Below are 24,037 nucleotides of genomic sequence, written 5' to 3'. Positions count from 1 at the left end.
GGGAATCAAAAGCCAAGGAAATCAAATAGCTGGGGTATTTGTAAGGCCAAGAAAAGTTAGAAGTTGTGTTCACAACTCAAAACTGGCATTTTGACATGCTCGGCATTATTTTTCCTAACGCAATTCAAATTCCCCTCCCTGTGAATTGTTTATATTCATAGGAAAGATGTCTCATGCTAAGAATTAGTTTATTGTATTTTATTATCTTTGGTTTGTGATGAGGCACTGGTTCTTGAAATTCTCCAGCAGGAAGGCAATCCCCACTCACACCAACGAATCCCAATGACTCAGATGGGACTCAGAGAAGCAGCAGTTGCAAAATAAGATGTATTTGTTCAAACACATGGGCCAAGACACGATACAGAAAAGCAGGACCAAAATTTCTCATTCACAATGCTATAAATAAAATCTATGATTGTTTGCCAGATAAAGACTTCATGGGGAATGATGTATTGTCAGAGATACTAGGAAACCTGCTGTTTACAAACTTAGAAGACAGTCAGTGATTTTTCAGCAAAGCAACAGATTTCTTGGTTTGCTTGAAATGAATTGGTTTACAGCAAGGGAAGAGGCTTAGCTAAGGGCTTAGTGGAATGGAATGTTTTCTTTAAAGAAAAGCTGTAACTATAAAAAAGGTAAAGAGATTTTGGATTATAAAACCTTTTTACAGTTTATTTCCTATTATTAATTTCTTAATATATATATATATATATATATATATATATATAAATGAGGATCTGACTAAATGAATCAGGACACCAATTGATAAATGTCTGTCCTTGTAAACAAATAAATAATTATTTACAATCTTTGGCAAAACAAAATGAAATTTCATCAGTCTCACTCTCTCACACACACTTGCAAGGAAAAAAAAAGAAAAAGAAATTTAAAAACCCATCATAAATAATTTACACAGAATAGGAAAATTATGATACAGTCCAAATATTAACATCTTCATCCCTAAATTGATGTCTCTGTCTGACAAAACAAAAAATCCTACACAGCCGTTACTCATTATATTTAATGAAGTCATCCTCCCTTCCCCTTGGAAATTGGGGATGTCATTTGAAACACTAAAAGAAACTGAAATATTTAAAAACCTCATGAAGAGGACTTGTGAAAACAACAAAAAAATCCAAAACAAAAAAACCAGCAACAAAACAACCTGAAATAAAATTTAAAAAAATTGATAATATGAATACTATAAAATGTGCAATAAAGCCAGCAACTGTTGATTCCTTTCTAATGAATATAGCCACAAAATCTATTTCAAAGGAGAAAAAGTTGATTCGACATTTAGCTCACGGTGCCCTAGAAGAAGGCAGAGGTACTGTATTCTTCCATCAGGTATCCCATCTATGAAGAAAATTACACCAGCCTGTGTTCTTTTTATGAACAAAGCTCATAAATCTTAAACAAAACAAAAATGTTAAACATGTCTATACTATTGTTTATCTGAGTAACTGTTGTATCTGTTTGGAATAAACACTGGTACCCCTTCAGCATTATTTAAGTTCTATATACAGCAGACATAGGTAACAATACAAAAATATTAAAATTAGGGTAACTGGATATATATTAAGGTTCCATTTGTAAATTCATTATTATTCATTTAACTTTGAAGTATACATGACTATAATCCATGGAACTTAAGTGTATATCACCTATACTTAAGTGTAGGCCATGCTTTGACAATATCTACATATTGTGATATGCTTTCATAAATAGCTTTAAAATACCATTATTTGTGAATTTATTGATGGATTATTATTATTTGTGTATTATTGATGGATTATATGCTTTAAAATAAATTATCAGAGATGGCAGCATGGTGTGATAATCACAATAAATACTAACAAAATATTTATAAATGGAACCTTAAATTCATATGTTACCAAATTAAGTAATGGCAGCTTTGCCACCTTTTCAAAAACCCACATCAGTATTCAGGATGTCAAAGTGCTTTTTGCAGCAGAGGTGGAAAAGTGGTTCAGGTTCATTTTGCTTCACATAGTCACGGTATATTCTTTATTACAAGGCAATGCAGAATATGATGAAAACAGGGCAACTGGAAATAATTTTTTGAAAGTCAGACAATAGTGATAGCTTCAGATGTTTAAATGAATCACTCTTCCTTTTCACATGAGAGTTTCTAGTTCAATTCTGTTTGGCCTAAATAAAGCCCCTACTAAATGCGTTAGGTTGCAAATTTGACAGTTCTACCACTAATAATTTTAAAGAGTGTTACTAAGAGCATCCTTATCAACTAAGCACCTTTTTGAATCAATAAATGTTTATAATTGATCTTTAATATCCAAAGTAATTTTCACTGTTGGTGTGGCCCTCCATTACTTTGCTAAAATTAGACCCAGAAGCTCTGTGTTACTGAAGTCCAGTCTTGATCAGAGCTAGGAAGTGTCAACCATACACCCAAAAAATTAAGACACATTTTTCCTCACTTAAACATAACAACTGATAATCATCATCCCCCCCTCTTTTTTCCATATATATATAAATACATTAAGTAATTACATTTTTATATGTAAACGTCATTCTTTAAAAAAGACAAGTAAACAAACAAACACATTTTGCTAAGTTTTCACTCTACAAAAATGTTCTAATGTATCAATCTGCTTTTGCTTCAGTGGTGGGTCCGACGTTCACGTTTAGGTTTCATTAGTCCTGGCTCTGAGAAGGCACTTGGGTGGAAGGGTGGCTGAAACACTCCTGGCAGCTGGGAGGATCCTGGAGAGTGGAGCTTGACGAAAAAGGACAGGAGGTACACAAAAATTGAAACTGGGAGTACCAGGGTGTACTGAGGTGTCTGGGTTGCATAGCATCTACAGTACTTTGCTGGTAATGCAGCAACCATTGCTCAAGCATCTGAAAGAAAAGGGAAAAATATATTAATTGTGATTGGGGTTTTTTTGGTTAGGAAGTTAATCAAACAAGAACTCCACCATGATACACTTAAAAGATGCAGCACAACGCCTTCTGTTCTTAATTTTCCTACAAACGGGAGGATATTTATATAAAAACACATGTGCCTACATATAGAAAGAGACAAGCATGTGTATGTGCAGCTGTGCATCTAGCTGCACAAAATCATATACAAGAAAACCTAGAAAAGCATTATCTGTATTTCAAAACATTTCAGACAAGCATTACAGACAGACATGCTAATTAAAGGTATCTGCTCTCTTTTCCATGCCTCTTGAAAGAGGGGTGATCCAGAAGTATCTCCCTGCCTGCAGGACATACTGAAATAGCCTACAGAGGACAGTGGATATACAGAGAGAATTCTAAGCAAGTCTTTCTTAGAAATTTCTACCTCATTTTTTCCAGGTGGATATTATTAAACATCTGGGGTTTATTATTCAAATTGAGATTATTCTAGGGGCAAGGGGCATTCATGGCATTTCACCAAAGGTTTACGCCATGCTACGATATTATGGATTGCTTTTCATTTAGAGGATACTTTTCATTTAGATACTTTGTGCTTGTTCCACAAGTTATGAAAGGCTTAAGCCTCTTCCAGACATTTTTGTAACTAACCTCTGCATTCATATTTGAGGTCAGAGAAATAGACCATCTCTTGAGAGAAGACAAAAAGACCTAATCGTCCACCAGCAAAAGTTGTGTCATAGATTGGTCCAGAATCCACCATGACTTGTTTCCCTTCATAAACCAGAACTCTGTAAAGAAGAACATAAATTAAACAAGGAGGATAATACAGCATCCAGTGTAAGAGCTGGTAACAGTCTCTAAAAACTGTAACAGAAATAATTTTAACAAGGCACCAGAAAACCCAACCTCATTGTAGGGATCACTTCTCATCTCTATCTCACACCCACGTGGCTGGCAGCCATAACACATTAATCAGGAGCAGTGGGACTGCTCCTTTAGTGTTTTCATGCACACCATCTGCAAAAGATTTCCCAGTTCTTTATTTAGAGCAGTCATGTCTCCTGGAATGAACTATGTCATGTACTAGCATTCACTGATAAGCCCCTGTCCCAGTGAACTCAGGGATTAGCACACGACCTTGTCACATCACTGAACAAAGCTGTCTTTGCAGCTGTGTGAACAGCTGATTTATTTATCTTTAGGTGCAAGGGCCAACATCAGAAATTGGAAGAACCATCCCTTTAGTCAAACAAAGCATTAATTGGAGACACGCTGAATCTCAATTTCAGACATTTAAGAGCTTAAAGAAAGCTGGAAGGATTTGGACAAAAAGAGCTAGACTAATAATATACTGGAAAAGAAGAACTTGGTTTCTTTGGTTCTTGGAGGTCTTTTTTAGTATTTCAGGCATCGACCCTGGAGACAAAAGACCTCGAAAGCCAGAACTTCATTTTCTTTCGTTATCAGAGAGACTGCATTTCCACAAACTTGGATCCTCTGCTTCTCCTGGGAGACCTTGAGATAGTCTAGATTTTTAGGCTCTCAGTCTCCTTGGCCAAATGAGAAATTACTCTATAGTTTGTTAATTAGACTAGTCTTTGGAGTCAGGGATTATTGTCCTGCTTCAATTGACAATGCATTAGTTATACACAGCAAGATGGCTTCACATGAGGATGACAACCCTTGAGCAGCTTCCTAGAACTCAGTGGTTAGGTAGGGGCAGTTTTCTGTTTTAGACAGAAATGCATGTCCAGCACTTCTAATAAAGTTCTTTGTTTCCTGAAAAGTGCACAAAGACAAGTATGAAACTTGATCAGTAGTTAATGGATGGTGAAAAGAAGAGTATAAAAAATGACAGATTTTCATGTTCATGTAATCCTATTTAATATAAATCTCAAAATATCAAGAACCCAAAACATATGGAAAGAGTTTAATAATTTGTTCAAACCACCAGAAAAATTACATAGCTCTTATCATGTTCATATGGAATTGATATTTCTGTATAAATAAGTTGTTTCATGGCTTCATTAGTGAAAAAAATAATTCATTTTCTATCAGAACACCCTAAAGTATGAAGGAATTTAATGCCCCAAACCACAGAATTTGCCATGCTAGATTAATATAATGTGATACCAGTGGTAACATCTTTTGTCTGACACTATGTAGATTGCGTAAAGGAATTTACAGGTAAGCAGCAACATGAATGAAAAAAATATCAAGTTTCTTTTTGACCTATATCAGTCAATGCTTAGCACTGCAATACACTGAAGCATAAAGAAACTTCTTTACAAAAAAATACGTAACTTAGTCTATCCTGATTTGTCTACACTTTGTCTTTCGCAGATGAATGAAAACCTCCTGCACATAAGCACAAGCAAGACCTTTGGAGGTAAGGTCTGACTCTACCCCATGAAAAATATCCTTTACAGTTCCAGTAGTTAGTAGAAGATAAAACTGACATGAGCAGTTAATACTCAGTCTTTGAAACATCAGCTAAACAGCTGGGCTCTACAGAAAGTCATTTGCCACAGCTCCTTGTGTGCATTACAGATGTGCTCATGGCCACTTCTGCAGTGCCTTGTGTAAGCCACTACAGGAGACAGGATGCTGAAGTAGACAGGCCCTTGGCCTACTTCCCTGAGGCAATGCTCATGTTTATAATTACTTTCATTCACTGAAATCCCACAGGCTGGGGAGCAATCTCACGTTCTAATCTTGCTTTGAGTTTTGCTCAGGAATTTTTGGTCTCCTTACAGAAAAGCTATTGAGAAAGAGGCCTATTTTTTTTTTCTTTTATTTAAGGGTATTTCGCTGATGTAAATATTGAACCATCCAGACTAAATTAAATACATCTGAAAAGGAAAATAAATTATTCTGAAGATAATAAAATGTTCCCAAAATGTTGGACAAACTGTCACAGAAGTAACATAATTATCAGAAACAATGAAACTGATAACATAGCTTTTAAATCAATAGAGACACAAGCATTGCTACTAGAAAATGTAGAGGTACAGAAATATTTCTTACTTTATTAATCCTGTTTTAGGCCTATGAATCAAGTGCCACCTGTAAGCAGTATAATCTTTCCAGCCAATGTTCTTGGGATCATGCCACAAAGTACGCACCTACAGTAGGAATACAAATGCCTTATTAGAAACACAGAGTGCCCCAGTAACTCTACATCCACCACAACATCTGCCAAAGCTTACTTTCTGAAGAGTATGAAACTGAAAATAGTTTAACATTTGACTGTATCATCAACAGACTTCTTTTATGGGGTGAGAGTAATGGAAATTTCTGTCTTAAACTGTCAATCAATTATTCACCGGCAGTTTCATAGCTAGAGTCACTGAAGACCATTATGGCATTTAACCTTGACTTCCCTTATGACATCACAGAATTGGCTGAATTGGAAGAGACCCACAAGGATCATCAAATCCAACTCCTGGCCATGCAAAAGACCATCCCCAAGGATCACATCATGTGTCCAAGAGTATTGTCCAAATGCTTCTGGAACTCTTCAGGTTTGCACATGCACACAACCAGGCTGACAGAGTTGATGCTGAATGAGTGCCTCCAGTGAGGGTCAGGAACTGCAGCTTGCACAGATGTTACTGCCTGTGGCTGCTCCTTAAAAATTTCCACTCAGTAACAGTCCTGTCAATTCCTATCTACATGTGAAGCCATACTAACCTAATTTCCAAAATGCACAAGTTTCTTCATGGTTGGACCCTATTTGGAACAGCAGCAGTTTTTCTCTCTTTTTTCAATGTCTTTTCTCCTTTTCTGTCAATGTACTCTAAACCACGTATAATTCAAACAAGCTGGAACACCAAATAAGCAAGTGCCAACACAGAAGTAACAAAGGATTTGTGCATAACTGAGACATCTCTCTCATCTTTCTTTTGATCACACCTCAGCTTCCCTTTTATGTGATTGTCTTTGAAATACAACACATGTGTTACTATTGACACTACTAATTGGGGAACTGAAGAAAAACTGATAAACATCTGCAAAAATTGAGGTATGAAAGGAAATTCTGTTTGAAACATGTCCCTTATTTTTAAAATATTAGTCATGCACTGTTGGCCTAAACTTTTAAATCTCTCACCTGTCCAGGGGTGTTTCCTGTGTGCCAGAGAGCATTTCGTAAGTGCTCACCAGTACCAGTTGTTGAATTCACTACTTTAAGTGACACACCAGAATAGCCATAAGCCCTGGTGGGTTTGTCCTCCCAATAGGTCTGAGTGACCTGCTTCCACATCAGAACGTAAAACCGACTGCTGGACTGGTAGCCAAACACAAAGCCGGCGTAGTCATCATCACGGTCTGTGTTAACATAGAATGTCCCGCTGAAGTCAACAGAGCTGAACTCATCGTAGCCTGGAAGAAGACAGGAGAGACAAATCATTGAGTTACAATGCTGGGTCCAGTTACACACACCCAAGAGTCCCAGCTACATCCTGAATTTTGGCAGGAGACATAAGTGTTATTTCTCAGTTTCCCCACCTGTAGAAGTGGAGGTAATTACACTTGCCTGCATGAAGACTTCTGGAGAGAAATAAGTTGCTTACAAGGGGCATTGAAGACAGGAGGCATTATACTTACAAAACTTTTTCAATAGTATATTTTATGTATGTTACAGTCACTGATGAGATGAATGGACAAAAAATGCAGGCAGAATTGAGCTGTTTTATACTTTGGGCATATACACTGCATCCATCATTAGTCCAACATTTGCAGCACCAAAAAAGTGCATTTATGTACCTTTTTTCCTACCTTTTCTACCATTTTATTGACCTTTTTTTTCTTTCCTTATCACAGAATCACTTGTTACTTTTCCAAAGATGATGACATCTGATACTCACCTACAGCTATTCCAGGATCAGAGTTAGCAGTCTGCACCAGTTCCTTGCCTTGGTGGCGAATAACCCAGTTGGGATCAATCTGAGCCGTTCCCTTGGGGTCCAGAGGGACCATCTGGAACTTTCTGAAATCAGTTTCACTAATGGCATTGTTTTCAGGACACACATCATAGATATCTGGAACATTGTCATTGTCAAAGTCATCTTTGCAAATATCACCTCTGCCATCACCTGTAAGCAATGTGAATAAGCAGAGAAAATTGTTAGCAATTTACCCAGCCCCACTTTATACACCGCTTTGGAATCAGGGTGGGAAAAGTTGGAGGTTTGCTGCGTCGATGTAATTCACTAATGCTTGCATTACATTTTCAGTTTGATTTGTTCCAGATGTGGATACAACGCCATGTTTTAATATGTGCTGTGCAAATCAATTCAAAGAACAGCACTAAAGTCTTAATCTTCCACACATCACTAAATATTACACATTACTAAATATTTATATATTGTTGATCATATTAAACTATTTTTCAGACTCTTATCACTGTCTTAAGATTCTCTCTGCAACAATCCATCTAAGATACCACAGATTGCAGATGTGTCACCTCTATGTCAAAAGAAGGGGGGGAGAGTGTTGCAGTAAAATATGCATGCTTAGCCACTCTTTCACTTGTAGGTAGAGCAATTTGACTTATAAATAACATAGTGCTTCAGAAAAATGCATGAGAAAAGAAGGCAGCACTGCATTCAACAGGACTAGCCTCAGAAGAGTGAAAAAATTAAGTTTTATTATATGGATTGTAGGAAGTTTTTTAGAGAACAAAATGTACAGCTCATCTATAGCTGTACTTCTGCTCATCACTTTTACTACACTAAATATTTTAGAAAAACTAAAAATTATTTTCTTTCTTAGTTTACCTATAATATTAATGGACACCAGGAGACGTGACTTGCCTCATAAAGCAAGAAGTGAAAGGAGGCATTTATAAAAAAAGCTCATTGCCAATGACTATTATTCCATGGCATACAATAGCACAAAGATCTGAAAATAATGTAGAAAAGCTGGGCTAGATAAGTATAGAATCAAATTCCCAAATGGCTCCAACTTTTACAACAGAAACCACTGGATATTACATCGGGTACTAATGCAAAACCAGTGCTGCCAACTAATTTGTTTCTATCCTTACATAGCAGAGCATCTTTTTTTTTGGGTTTCCTGCCCCCCCAGTGTTTATGACTGCTCTAATAACATGGGAATTAACACAGTGGGAAATAGCAATGACCCAACTCAGTCAATACTGACCTACTACTAGATGTTTCACAGAAAAATGGAAAGCTATGTTACCATGACTAACCAACACGGAATTACCCAAGTATGGAGCTTTCAGACAAAAAGCAGAACAAGTTTTAGGCAGCAGCCAAAAAGAAAAGAATAATTAGAGAAAATTGAAACATCTAGTATCTCAGGGCTCTCTGCAACTCAGATATGTGGTAAAATGGTCCCATTTTCCACCCTGGATATCTGCCATAGACAAATCCAAATCCTGTGTTCCTCCACCTGTTTGTCTTAGCACTCATTGGAGAAAAGGGAATTATTTTCCTATTTTGTTTCCTTTGCCAAATCAAAGAGATAATTCACAGAAGAATCTAATTATTCACTAAAAGTCCAGCTGATGCTCATTTGGTAATGAGTTGCTGCTGACAACATTCATTCCCTGTCAAGGAAAGTTAGAAAGTGTTTGTTTATCCACTCACATCCAACAGCTCTCTCCAGGGCCTCATCTTTATGTGCTAAAATTCACATCTTCAAGAACATGGGAGCAATTTTTGGCTTTGTTTACCCTTTTTCCAAAATTTCTGTTGGACCTGCTGCTAATGACAGTGATGAGCTGGCTAAACTGATAAAATATCTACTTTTTCTGAATCATTCATCCATACATCAATGTAGTTTCCTTTACAAGAACCAGGTAATGGATGACTTAAACTATCTCAGCTTTCGATCACCCTTATTCTGGATTTATGAAATTAAGGGGCTTTTCCAGGGACTGGCAAATACAAAGATATTCTGGACACATATAGGACTGAAAGGTTATTTAAATTAAGAGCTACTACTACCAACCAGAAACTTCTTACTGACAGCAGTTGTCCTAGCAGGAAATCAGACAAGGCTCAGCATTTTATCTTTCTAAATGTACATAAAAACATATTGTGTAGGTAATAAATTCTGCTTTCAATTTCTACAGCACAGCCATGTAACGGTTCCAGCAAGTTGTATAACTTGGAACAGAAACTGCTTATCTGCATTTGTTGCAAGGGTCATTATTGTAAACATATTTGGTGTTTTTTAAAGGATCATAAATATTTTCAAAATTAAAATTATAATTGTGAAACTCTCTCTATTTAATTATTTAAATAATGCCAAGCACAGAGAAGTACTGTTTGAGGTGACCAACATCATTTTACAAAAAAAAAAAAAAGGAAAAATGGGCAATTACATATCCATTTTTTAAACTGTGGCATGTATATTCTCAAGACATATTTAAAGCAGTCCATAAAGAAAATTTGAGAAAAGCTGCTCAGGAGTCAATTAAAAAAAAAAAGACAGACTTAAGAAATCCTGAAGAAATAGTCTGTTTTTCAAAATAAAACAGAGCAATGAAACTTTTTTTTTCCATTTTAATTTTCAGATGGAAAGTGAAACAGCTCACTTTTCATTTTTTAAGGCATTTGTAATTCAAACTATTTGAAATATTTTCTGACACTTTTAATATTTCAATTAAATGTGAAAATAAGAATATTAACAAAAGCATGGATTTTTTTTAATTGTTAAAGGTTTTCTCCTATAATTATGTATGTGCATGTTTGAACTCCTGTCAAAGACGTTTCTTAGTGCTCTAACCCTTGACCAAACTGACTAGTTCAGTTCCACTGAATTCCATGGTGTCTCAAATGTCAAAAGCAGCTCCGGTTTGATGTGAAGTCTCTCTTCTCCAAATGTTAATACTCCAAGATCAAAATCAGATACTAAGAACTAGATGAAAGTCATATGAGCTTCCTCTTACCATCTGAGTCCTCCTGCTCAGGGTTGTATCTGAGGCGGCAGTTGTCCCTGTCATCTGGGACACCATCATTGTCATCATCAGGATCACAGGCATCTCCTTTACCATCCTGATCGTGGTCAGCCTGGTTAGCGTTGGGGATGTAAGGGCAGTTGTCCTGGTTGTTCTGGTGGCCATCTTCATCTATGTCCTCATTATTGTCACACTGGTCACCAACAAGGTCATTATCTGCATCAGTCTACCCCAAAAAAGAATTGTACAGAGTCATACTATTATTTTTACTGAATAAAAAAGTACAGCATGGTACTTAACTGTTCAACACTTCTCTTCAAGGGCTTCTGTAGTGACAAATATCACAATGACAACCAGGCTAAAAGCACAAGCCTAACTTCAAGCTAGTATGGCAACTTATTCTTCTATCAGTGGGTAAGATCTGGTCCCCAGGATACTTGCAGGGCAGGGTTTTACTTGCAGATGGATTAAAGTAATCTTCACTGTACTTCCCCTTCATCTGATACAAAGGGATCTCACAATATGAGATGTGAAAGTGAGCAATATAGATCCACCTTTTCAGCTGTTCAATACAGGGACTGATAGCGATTCCTATCCTATTCCTGTGGTCTTTTCTCTGCCCTTGTTTTGATGTTACCATTAAGGAAACTGTATTCATCATTTACCTGGTCTGGATTATGCATCAATGGACAATTATCACACTGATCACCAACTCCATCACCATCTGTATCACTCTGGTCTGTGTTGTAGACGTAAGGGCAATTATCTCGTTCATTAAAAATGTCTAGGGGAAAAAAAACCAACAAAATATTGAAAAAATCAAAATGATACAACATACAACACATAGACTGCAGGAATCACCAGTGAGGAAGGAAGGCTCTTAGGGGGCTCATAATCTTTCTGATTTCTACAACATCATTGCTACAAATACTTAAAACTAATATTAGAAAAAAAGTTATGGTATCAATTCCATTTTTCTTATTATGACAAAGTTTTCTGTATGTACTTTCCTATGGAAGAATAAGGGCTGATTATGTCTTAAGAATTTACTCCTTTTCACTGAATAACAGGTAAAGGGGTGGGGTATTTTTTTTAATAATTTGTTTTGGATTTTATTCCCCCACTCCAAGAAATGGCATAGAATGCACAGCTACCTCAGGTTCAAACTTCTGAACTTTTGTATAGAAACAACTGTATTAATATTCAGCTGCCTCAGCATTAAATAATTTTACCAGAACATGTGCATCATTAATTGTATAGCACGTCAAATTTTCAAAAGAAACTGTTCCTCCTCAGGAAACTTCATTATAAAACCTACAGTCTGCTTCAAAATTGGAAGATGAAAAAAACGCATTGGTATATCTGTCTGGGAAAGATACATGGACCCTTCCCTGTATTACATGGTCCCTGTATATTTGAATAATCTTTCAGCCAATAACATATGATTGCATTTTTCTTCAAATGCAGAATTACCACAAGTACTAGTATGAACCTGATGATCAGGAGGATGAGAGAACTTCCAAATGTTCAGAAGCTAGAGTCAGATAAACATCCAAATGTTTAAAACCCAAAGCTAGATTTCTTCAACTTCCAGTATTTCTGTATCCTCATACATTTGAAATGACACACAGATATGGTTTTTGAAAAATATTTAAGTGTTTTTCTCCCATCTTAATGCAGATCATATGGGGGTTATAAAGGAATGTACTGGTGGAGGAAATAAGCACTTCTAACAATATTTTAAGACATGCAAAAAAATGTGTATTTGGATTACTATGAGTTTTGCATACTTCTACATTCATAGAAAAGCAGATAACTTTACTATGGATATTGTCTTAACTGTGTCAATGTTCTGATGTTCTTTTCCCTCCCTAAAAGGAAAAGTCAAGAGAAGTGTTATATTAGACCCTGATTACTTTGGAACACAGATGAAAGAAAGCTGGCTTTTTTCTTTTTTAAAGAGTACACTGATAAAGACTCACTGTGATTTATTCTTTAGTAATATTAATTGTAGTCATTTAGGGACTATATGGACAACCATGCTACACAGGGCAAATGAACTTCAGCCTTCTGTCTTCTACATTTTTGAGCTGCTAGACCCAATTTTATTCCAAGTAAAAAAAAAAAAAAAAACAAGTAGCCCATCTTACTGGACGTAAAGCAAAGTGCACTTGTGGAACAGCACCTAATTCTAAAAATTGGTAAATCATACCATCTCCATCAATGTCCACAGCACATGAGTCACCCTCCCCATTGTTGTCTGTGTCAATCTGAGCAGGGTTGTGCACATAGGGGCAATTGTCACAGCGGTCACCAACTTCATCCTTGTCATAATCAAACTGGCGAGGGTTGAACAGAAGAGGGCAATTGTCCTAGTAAGAAAAAAAAATAGATTTCACAATATAAATCACAATTCATGAGAGCATACTATAAAGTGGTAACTCCTGTTTATCTTGGACAGAATTCAAAAGTCAAATATTGATCCATTTTTTTTTAATGGACAAGCTATACCTACACTGAAGGTCTTGGTGGTAACAGGATGGCATCTGGACAGCCTGGCTCACTGTCTGTTTTGTACAAAACATGTGAATTGTGTTCCATATCTCACAGGGAGAGCAACAGGCATTTTTAACTGGATCTGTACTCAGACATGTAAATAAAGGTGTCTCATTGGTACATGTACTTAAAAAATCAGAATATGTTGCAAAATCAGGTCAACTTCAGATGCATTTTATAACTTTCAAAAAACAAAAAAGAAACAACTAGAATTGTTACTCTGACTTTTTTGGAACAAACTAGTGTCAGTATTTTCAAGTTTATATCACATATTTTGATTTTTCAATTTACACAAGTATTGACTTTTTATTGGTTGTGCTCTACTGAACAAGATAATAAAATGTAAAAAGTTTTTAAAAATGGTAAAATTAAATACTCTCATTTACCAAAGATCTTTTTACCTGAGACCTTTTAATGGAATTTTGAAAATTTCCTATCACTTTAATTTAAAAATCTGCCAGAAGAATAATTCTTACATTTCACACATTCCCAAATTGCATATGGACTTTCTCACATGCACAAGAAAGTACCCAGTGTGAAATGCAAAGAAGAAAGGAAGAAAATCAAAACAGTGGGAGTGAGGGCTACATCAGTGGCATGGAAACTGAAGGGAGGTCATAAGGAAAAAAAAAAATCTTTAAACTTCTTTTTCCTCTGCTAAATAGAAAAAACCCACATTTTATAGGAAATAGTTTTTAGCACAATACTTTAAATTCCCCAGAAATACATTTCATATAATCAGGGACAACATATAGAGGCAAGTCAAAATCTCATGCTGTTCATAAAACAGTTACTAGCTACAATTTAAAAAATACACCTACTAAATAATATTTCTTTATCAAATGATTATTTGGGTTTTTTAAATTTTTTTCAAATAGAGACCAAATGAACACAGCTCTTACCCAACTTTAACCATCTGAAGCTCTAGAGCATCTAGGTTACCTCTGAAGGGAACAAAAAGGAACAGTAAAATTCTAATACCAATTCACTTATCCTAAACATGTTCTGAAAAGCCAGGGTGAAGCAAAGTCTCAAAGTGCCTCTATCTTTCTGTTGATTGTACAAGGCAACAGTTTTAGACTAAGTGGCTATCTTTTAGGCTCCGCAGGTAAATGAATTTGTCTTCTGGGCAGATCTGAAGGAAAGTATAAACCAGGCTAGGTTTTTCCTCCCATCATTTTCCTTGATACTGGCTGTGTTTATAGTTGTTTTAGAAACAAAGTTACAATGAATAAAACTAACATCATATATATAATATTTACCAGCTTTTCAAATACAGTAGACTTGCCATTCTCCCATTACAATATAAAAAAATCCAATACCATTTGTCATTAAACTGTTTTCATGTACATAACTGAACTCAAAACCAAAACAGAGAACATAATTCCTAGGGTTCCCCAGCCTGCTTTGCTCTGCACAGTACTACTCTCCTTTGACTGAACACAGCTTTACTCTGCACTACACATCATTCAGGGAATGAAGTGCAGAATAACTCAGTTGAAACTCTGAATAATAAAGTTCACATCTATTGTAATGGTTTTCCTTAAAATCAGATGTTTAGGTCAAGCATACTGCAAACAGATACACATCTTACTTTGTCATCTTCGACACCATCATTGTCATCATCCTCATCACAGGCATCTCCTTTGCCATCTTTATCAAAGTCTTCTTGGCCAGAGTTAGGCAGAAGGGGGCAGTTATCCTGGCCAAAAGAAATAATAAATACATTATGTCTACATTATGTCAGGATAGCTTGCCTGGGCAGAAGAGTAGATATGGTGCACCAGAGACTATAAAACAAGAGCAATCAGCAAAGTACTTTTTAAAGTGCCTGTTTTTTTGTTGGCAAATGTAGTACTCATTTGCTGCTTTCATATTGTAAAGTAAGTAAAATGCAGCTGCAAAATCATTCTATTTCCCAGTTGCTATTAGTGTGACATTTCTAGTAAATTTTAGAGGGAACTAGCAAAGAACAAATACACCACATGCACAGACATGCACTTTTACACCAAATTTTTGTAGACAATTCATGAGATGTATTTGAAGATTAGATAAAAAATCACCAGGTTTTGTTGCCAGAAAAATAAAAAACCAAGCCAAGAGAAGGTCTTCAGAATCAGCTGTTCATATGGAAACTTACTACACAGCAATGGAAAGTACTACACATCAATGAAGGGGAACACTCAGAAAGGATTTTGAAAAAAGTGTCTTTATACTGTTCTGCAAAAAAAGTACCTTTGCACTCCTGTGGCTTTAAAAATAAAAGTCGAACAGATCTCTTTATTTTGTATCAAAGCTTTGTAAATAATTATTTTATATAAACAATTCTTTAGTTACACTGAAAAATAAGTAAAATAGCTTGCCAAACTTTTAATATGCCTTTTTTTTAAAAATACTAAAATCAGCTAAAATGGATTGCAATTCTACCACTTAATATGAATAAACACATCTATGAAAACACTGTTATTCTCATTTTTACTCACATTCCAGACCTACCTCACCCAAAACTGAATCTGACAAAAAGTGCACAAATATCTCTTTTGTAATACATACTCTAAAAAATGAGAATTATAGTAAGATGTTTTCAATCTCAGTGGTTCTAATAGTACAGACAATTTAAGAAAAAGTGTACTGGAAAAATTGTGATAAATATCAAATCCCCAACATTTTTATCAAATACATGTGAAGAGTCTTGACTGTCCACCTCAACACTGGTTACCAGTAATACAAACAAAAAATTTTGAAATAATGAAAGAAAATAGTCACAAGAGTAAGTTAATTTTCAATCATTATCAGCTCAAGGAAGGAAGTTTTTTAAAATCAAATTACTCAACTAGGATATTTTATAAAGAATACAAGGGCCTGCAAATTTGTGGTATTTTTAAGGTTTGGTTTTTTTGGTTTTTTTTTTTTTTTGGCAGGTGGAGAGGTCCTCTTAAATGAAGCACTTGTGTCTATTAGATCAAAACATATTACACAAAACATTAAACAATCTTTGGAAACCAGTTTTTTCTGAATGGGTTCAGCACGTTGTATTTAACCAAAACTAATGCTTTGTGTTACATCAAGAGTGAACATGTGCAAATTCTGATGACAGGAACTGAAAGAAATATATATGAAGTGCAACAGCTAAGTTCGCTGAATCTACAATGAACAGACATCAATTATAGTGAGGAAGACCAACATTTGAAGTCCAAATCTCCATCCATATCTGAAACTCTTTGGCTGATAGAGCCCAGATGCACATGAGTGACTTATTCTCTCAAACAGTCTGATTTCAAACTTTCCTAGAATCTTGGTCTGTATTTGTTTTAACCACTATAGTAGTCTAGAGCTCAGTCATTTTTGTATTTCTTTCTTCTTTTTTTTAAGCAGAAGTTTTTTGCTAGAACTTCAAGAAGATTTATAGGCAGATCACTTTAACATGGAGAAGGAGAAGCAAAAATGTTTCAGATCTGGGAAAAGAAACCCTCAGAAACCTCAGAAGAGAAAATCTTGCCCTTACAACCATGAGTGATTAGCAAAATACTTGAGTGTCTGCCTAGTGAACATACACAGGTAATCCAGTGCTGCCAGCGGCCCCACAGGTAGGTGTTTAAAACTGAACACCTGCACATGCCTCCTACTCTGACAGAACTCCTCCATCCCACTTGCTTAATTTGCTGCTGCAAACAGTGTATTGCCCCTCTGTATTGTGCCTGTCATTCAGCCATCAGCAAGGCCACCACTCAGAACTAGGATCCAGGGAATTGCCTGTCAGGGGGTGCCCCTTTAGCTATTTGGGCCATTGTTAAATTGGTGGGACAACTTTCAGCCTGGTTTCATACAGCATCAGGGTAAGACCTACAAGGAAGCTCACCATTTTTGAGCAATTCCCACTGGAAGGAAGCTCAGGCCATGAAACCAAGAAGGACTTACTCTGTTCTTCAGATGAGCACAGAACCAGGTCCCAGAGAACATACCACATGGACACACCCTACTAAACTGACATGCCACCATTTTTAGGCACCCTGATGCTGATTTTTCTCGTTGGTGTAGTAATGTTTCATTGTTCACTACAACCGCACAGCAAGATTGGATAGGTCCCATTTGCCATGTGTAGAGCCAATGGTGGCACGCAGGTCAGGTGATTCCCCCTGAGAGGGTAAGAGCTGGGATTTCACATCTCTGAAGGGTGAGAGAGGCTGAATCTTTCATCCTGTTCCTGTGAGCCTTTGCAATAAAGAGAACTCCTCTAATTAGTCATATTCATTAGGCTCCTATTGCTAAAAATTATCTCAGGCTGTGAATCCAGTTGTCACAGCGTGTGGTCTGCTTAACTCTTTAAAAATGAGGGTAGTTCAAGACAGCATTTTGAACTCTAGCCCTTACATAGCTGTCAGTGTCTTTTTACAAGCCCTGCAGGTAGGATTTCACACACTGCTGGGCCCTGAGATCCCTGTTCGGTTCTCACTAGCTCTGTGCTTCACACCCATGCTTTAGGTAACTCCTGCTCAGTGTGCTAACTCCATTCACAAGCATCCCAATTGGCCATGTGTTCTGAGTAGGAAGAAATCCAAGGCAGAGGACTCTGGATTTAATTTTGAGAATTCCTTACTGTATTTTGCCAGATTAAGTGAATACACATTTCACAGCATCTCCTAGAAAATGAGCATGCTGTAACAGTCAAAGCTTACTGAAAGCAATGACCAGCTTCATGAATTAAAACGGTTAATCACAACTATTTAGGAAAAAGTGAAAATGTTGTTAACACACAGCATTTTTATCAACCTTTTTCACCTACCTTCACACAGTGGTACGTTGCATTAGCAGCACAGACCAAGTTATTATTAGGCCAGCCATCCAAATCTGAATCCTCGCCACAGATGCGTCCATCGCCAGCATAACCTGTCCTACATTCACATTTGTACATTGGATCACTGAAATGGCCCAGATAGATGCACTCTGCAGACTTGTGGCAGCTGTGTGTCTTGTCCTTGCACGGATTCTCAGGTTCACAGACCTATAAATGATGGAGCATATTCACTGAAACGTGATAATCACAGCCAGCTGTGTGTGCCTCAGCTTCATCAAAATCAGACCAGTTATTTAGAGGTCTGAAGACAGGAACTTTGTTTTGAGATTGTGGTTAGTAAATTATACTGCTCTCACAGTTCACAACTCCAACAATATGTACAATGAAAATAATTAAAACAAACCACAGGAAAAATTGGACATTATTTAAAAAGCAATAAAAGTGTTTAACAATTTCGAACTGTATTTGCCTTCTTCCAGATATCATTAAACACCAGAAATTAACTGTAAAAGAAAGGAGATTGTACTCACCTCTTTTCTTTAGAGCTTTGCCTGACAGTATAAAAGGACTATCTTATTTTCTTAAAACAAAGAGACCCTAAGGAATTCTTGTGTTCACCTCACGTAGGTTTTTGTTACCTCTTCCTTATCACTGTATTTGTCATTGACAGTATTTGAGAATCTTACACAGATGGTTCACATGTAGAAATCACAAGCTGAGCTAACCACAGATTGATTCAATAGCAACAAAGAGAAGAAGGGAAACCATTGCTTCCACTTTAACATTTTTTTCTTTTCTAGGAAACTGTAGTCTTCAACCTCACTTCTACTTCCTGCTGTCCTTCACCACAGATAAGCTTTGGCCCAGTGGAATTTTGGGAGTGAGAATTTCAGACATGTGTCTGATAACACTGATATTAACAGCATCATATTTATGAAAAAATAATTCCTAATTCTTCAGTTTCCACTCTCAAGAACAGGCATGTTAACCTCAGAGAAAGGAATGCAAAGCAGGGAAATGTTTGCTCCTGGAATTTTAGGCTCATTTGGTACAACTGTGAAGATGCCTAAAAAAATCAAACCCTTAAAAAACCCAATCCCAAATTCAGTGTTTTGTTACTTAGAACAAAAATACTCTGAAACAACAGTTATTTCAAGCTATTTTTGTTTGGTACCCAAGTTTATCTTATGCCATCATTCAAAGATATTTCAGATGATTAATTACTCAAAGCCATCAAATTCCCTTCAATATCACTTACTTGCTTTTCTGTCTTGGCAACTTCGAGCCCTACTCCATAGGGCTGACTTCCTTTATAGCGTGGAGGACACGGCAAGCAGTGGAAACCCGGATTTGTGTTCACACAGCGATGGACCTGATTCACTTTAAAGCAAACATCTGACACAGCTATACACTGCAGGTAAAGAAAGAAAAAAAAGGAGCAATCAATTAGATGGCTGTGTAATTCCCAAATAATGAATTTCCTGATGTTAATGGAAACAAAGCCAATACCTCATCAAGATCCTCACAGAAGGTACCATTGCCAAGGTATCCTGCTGGGCATGCCCCACATGACCAAGACCCATCTGGGTAACTGTTACATTCTGCTCCAGGAAAGCAAGGATTTGACAAACACCCATCTGACAAAGACACACAAAACTGAAAATTAAGTAAGGAGCATAAAAGGCATGTAAAACTTCATTTAAGAAACGGGTATTCTCTGATCATTAGCTTAAATCACATTTGATACAATGGACTCTTATGAAACCCCTAAAGTTGGGGTTATTAAGTGCATTTATGACTAATTACTATTGACTCAATATGAAAAAATTACAGATTGCTACACCCAGTTGAATACATTACAGCATATTCAATCCCTATTTAAGAAAGGCATACTTCTTCAAGAAAGTTGTTATTGAAAATATATTAAAAAATCCCACTAAATAGCACTCAAAATAGTTAAATGTCCTCTACTGAAACAAAGGTGTAATTAGCAGATTCCTGTAGTGTGACTTCATAATTACCCATTAAAGAGATAACAGCAATAATAGTTACTCAGACTGAGTAAAGAGTGAACACCAACCAATTGGGCAATCCTTCTTATTGCACATATCATGTTGCTTGGTATCTCCCACACATGGCTTTCCTCCATACTGTGGCTCTGGACTGTTACAGAGGCGAGACCTCTCACGAATTCCTCCTCCACAGGTGACAGTGCAGGCAGACCACGGAGACCAAGGACCCCACTGGCCATTCACTAATATATGTAAAAGAGCAGACAATCACAGGCAATAAAGTGGACACATCTGGTGCCAATGACAACAACCCTTCATCAGATCCCTGACTAGAGACAGTTCCTCGCTATGTATGTAGAAAGGTGATGGAAGATATTTGCACTGAGATAGCAATATTTCAGAAACAAACCAATGAAAAATACCCAACTGATTCATAGGCATTTTTTTGGCCAATAATTCAAAAGAGCATGCCATGTCCTTTAGATATGCAAAGAGAAAAAAAGGAGGAAAATCTATATTAAAGGAAAGTGAAAGTGTATGGAATGAAAGGTCTGCAAAAAAGGTTTAAAAGTGTAGACAAATAAGAAAGAATTATAATAGCAATTAATTGTGTTGAATGTGTAAAAAATGTATGCACAAATATCAAAGAAATCTGACTATTGGGGGATTCTATGTCTATTCCTAACAAGTACAGAGGGCTTCCTTTTAGAAAGGAAGTGTTTATTTTTGATATGCAGAGACACATCACTAAAATGGAAATTTCTCAGACTCTTAATATTTAAAGCCAAATTAAAATTTGCAAGGTTTACAAAACCTCTGACTGCATTGTTGCCTTCATTTTCAAAATACCCTTGTGTGTTATTTCCCTCGTAAGATAAAATTGTGTTTTCCATCATTGAAATTCACTGTCATTTAGATCTGAATAAAGAGAAGAAATCCAGTTTGAATATTATTATGTTACTTTTGATTCAAAACCACAGATACCTGGACATGGAACCTTCTCACACTTCTCCGTTTCACGCCCATTTCCCACACAGTTTTTTCCACCCATCTGGGGAATAGGAGAATTGCAGAGGCGGATGCGGGTGATATTTCCCACTCCACAGGTAACTGAACAGGAAGACCAGGGAGACCAGTGACTCCAGCCACCATCCTGACGTACTGTCAGAGAAAACAGCACAAGTCAAGCCAACAGCCCACCTGCAGAAGTAATACAAACTCACTTGTGAGGTTAGCTCTCTAATGAGCCTCTCACTACATCTGATTAATGTCCCATCTCTTTCACACCATTTCACTTACAAAGCCCAGCATGCCAGCTCAGGTACTCAAGAGCAGCTTTCTTAGGAATTTCAGTAACCAACATATTAACTAACAATTATATTAAATAACAATTATATAAAATATTTTACTTAAAAATAAGCTTTTCCAATTAAACAAACACTTGTTCAAAATGCACATTTGCACATCTAGCAGCCTTAGCTGCTAGATATTGCCTTAGGTACAATATTAGCCTGGATATCATAGGTACTTGCAATAGCATTAACTACTATATTTCTGGAATATCATCCTTGTAAGTGCCTTAAAAATAAAAGTAGTTTGATATTTATCAGAAATCTTCCATGATTACTGTATTCCTAAACACAGCTAAGTTAATGGAATGGCCCAACAATCATTGGATAGCAGATGTAAACACAGCCTTGAATATCATGTTTACAAACTAAGTGTAATATCCAAACTGAGTTCAAAAAAAAGACTCTAGTTCATAATGTTAAAGAAAGGATCACTCATCATTTTTTTTAACATAGCTAAGCCCAGAATGTACATACCTATTAAATTGTCAGGAAAGGGAGAAATATTTGAAAGGGGAAAATTGGCAAAGAATCTAATGACAGCTACTTTAATTGTGCATATAGGATTTCTCAAGTACATACTGTCCTGACTAAACTTGGTTTTGCTTTGAGATGTCAAAAGAAGCTTTTAAAAAGGAAGAAATGCATTACTTACTGCGATGATCACATTTCTTAAAGCTGCACATCCTCGTTTGGATGTGTGGGCCTGTACAAGCACTCCTGGTGACATCACACGACCTTCCTCGCATCTGTGTCCCAGAGCCACAGGTAACTGAGCACTTTGTCCAGTCTGACCACGGTGACCAGCCCTCCTCACTGTCATCAGCTGCAGATCAAGAGGTAAGAAAAAGTGCTTAGCTTTGAAAGTTGCTCTATTGTCCTTCTTAGAAGACAATCTCTTCTCTTTTTCTGCAGAATATGTACTTTAACATTTAGAACTCTCCTTTTCTAAGTTTGCTTTCCCAAGCTGCCACTGACATTATGGAATTATGGTATAATATAATGAGGGGTTAGTTGAGATAAGAATCCTGGATCTTCATGAACTTGTGTGAAGTGTGTTTGCACACTGATCTTTGAAGGAAGAACATCTTGTCTCTAGAATGAACCGAGCCAAAACCTGAGTGCAAATTGCCTTTGGCTTCAGAATATAGGTCAGTGTGATATGTGGCCCCACCTTTGAAAGCTGCATCATGGTTAACATGATCAAGAGCACATTGTAAGAATATGCCCTATGCTCTGAATGGAAAAAAAATGTGAAACATGACTGGGGAGAAGCATACTTTTAACATTTTATGCCCAAGATAGCTAAGCAGGTTATCACCTTAATTCTAAGTAACCAATATAATCAATGAAGACAGACCAAATCCTTCAGAGGGTAACTTCAAGCACCCAAGTTATTTTGTATGATCTCTGTATACATACAGTTCTGTATTTGATCTTACCTGCCTTAACATCTTACTTGTTTTGAGCTTTCAAAAACACTAGTAGTGATTTTAAATAATGCCAAAGACTATATATCTTTCTCCTCAGCTAAATACTCACAATGAGAGCAGACTGGACAGCATTCACCTTCAACAAAAACTGGATCAGCACAGGAAACTGCTGGGCAGGTGATTTGATTGCACACAATTTTGGAATCCTAAAGGCAAAGAAATCAATTTACTGATTTATGCTCACAGAGAGGTACATGAAAGTAGGCATCTGGGGAAGTTATGTGGAAATGCTTTGATTTGTTCTATCATGGACATGGGGAGTCCTGTTTATAAATGTCATTAAGTCCAGCCAAGCTCTAAGTAAATATGACCTGATGCGGACAGTTGAGCTGGAACTCCATTTCTGCAGAGAAGAGCATTTCCAAAACCTTACCTGGCAAATGCACTTGGTGCAGCTATCCACAATCCAGCTTTCATTATCTGCAAAGACACGGCCATCCTGCCAGCAAACCGGTTGGTTCTTCATTGTTTTGTTAGGCCCAATCAGTTCCCACATAATCTGGTTCTCTTCAGACTAGAAGATGAATTTAATGAAAACAAACTGTGTATTTCAAAAGCAAACTGTTTTAAATAGACAACACTGAGATACAACCGGACAAAATTCTTCCATCAAAAAATTTATTTTTACGTTCATAAGGAAGATGATCTGAAGTATTGCAGTCCTGCATAGCAATTCTTCTAGCAATGGTACAAACAGTGACACAATACTAAGGGAAATCTGCTCTTAGTCATTTTGCTTTCCTCTACTACAGCTTAACTTTAGGTGAGAAGATTTTAGTCCTGACACATATGCCATACAAAGAAAATTTCTTTAGAAATAATTAGCTGATTCAGAATAAGAAGAGGGACAGACTTCAGCAAAGCATCACCATCATACTTCAATTATAAAAATCCCATACATTTACTCGCTGTTTAGGTACCCCATGTAGCCACTTACTGAGGTATTAATAAACGGTGTAAACTTGGTAAAAAGGTTTTAACAGTATGCAAGC

General features: G+C 36.6%; 1 protein-coding gene and 1 long non-coding RNA gene across 4 annotated transcripts in view; one reads left to right on the top strand and one right to left on the bottom strand.

The window, feature by feature from the left end:
• Window positions 1-2,583: 2,583 nt before the first annotated feature.
• THBS2 (thrombospondin 2) overlaps window positions 2,584-24,037 on the bottom strand; it is a 30,298-nt gene continuing 8,844 nt past the window's right edge. For all 3 annotated transcript variants that reach the window (XM_068185139.1, XM_068185138.1, XM_068185137.1), the window contains exons 6-22: window positions 23,419-23,559; window positions 23,095-23,191; window positions 22,208-22,378; window positions 21,188-21,364; window positions 20,272-20,445; window positions 19,701-19,828; window positions 19,450-19,602; window positions 18,180-18,398; window positions 14,991-15,098; window positions 13,053-13,212; window positions 11,506-11,624; window positions 10,832-11,066; window positions 7,776-8,003; window positions 7,019-7,290; window positions 5,935-6,032; window positions 3,556-3,695; window positions 2,584-2,883 (exon numbers count right to left, since the gene is read on the bottom strand). In XM_068185139.1, the coding sequence (XP_068041240.1) occupies window positions 2,876-2,883; window positions 3,556-3,695; window positions 5,935-6,032; window positions 7,019-7,290; window positions 7,776-8,003; window positions 10,832-11,066; window positions 11,506-11,624; window positions 13,053-13,212; window positions 14,991-15,098; window positions 18,180-18,398; window positions 19,450-19,602; window positions 19,701-19,828; window positions 20,272-20,445; window positions 21,188-21,364; window positions 22,208-22,378; window positions 23,095-23,191; window positions 23,419-23,559 (2,628 nt within the window). In that variant the 3' untranslated portion in view covers window positions 2,584-2,875. The remainder of the gene's footprint in view (window positions 2,884-3,555; window positions 3,696-5,934; window positions 6,033-7,018; window positions 7,291-7,775; window positions 8,004-10,831; window positions 11,067-11,505; window positions 11,625-13,052; window positions 13,213-14,990; window positions 15,099-18,179; window positions 18,399-19,449; window positions 19,603-19,700; window positions 19,829-20,271; window positions 20,446-21,187; window positions 21,365-22,207; window positions 22,379-23,094; window positions 23,192-23,418; window positions 23,560-24,037) is intronic.
• On the top strand, window positions 6,213-10,161 carry LOC137471113 (uncharacterized). The gene is made up of 2 exons (XR_010997411.1): window positions 6,213-6,492; window positions 10,013-10,161. It is a non-coding gene; the product is annotated as an uncharacterized lncRNA (long non-coding RNA).

Source organism: Anomalospiza imberbis, chromosome 3 (assembly GCF_031753505.1).
Source record: "Anomalospiza imberbis isolate Cuckoo-Finch-1a 21T00152 chromosome 3, ASM3175350v1, whole genome shotgun sequence".
Taxonomy (NCBI): Eukaryota; Metazoa; Chordata; class Aves; order Passeriformes; family Viduidae; genus Anomalospiza; species Anomalospiza imberbis.
Note: the sequence above shows the minus strand (reverse complement) of the source record. Positions and strands in the feature narration are given on the sequence as shown.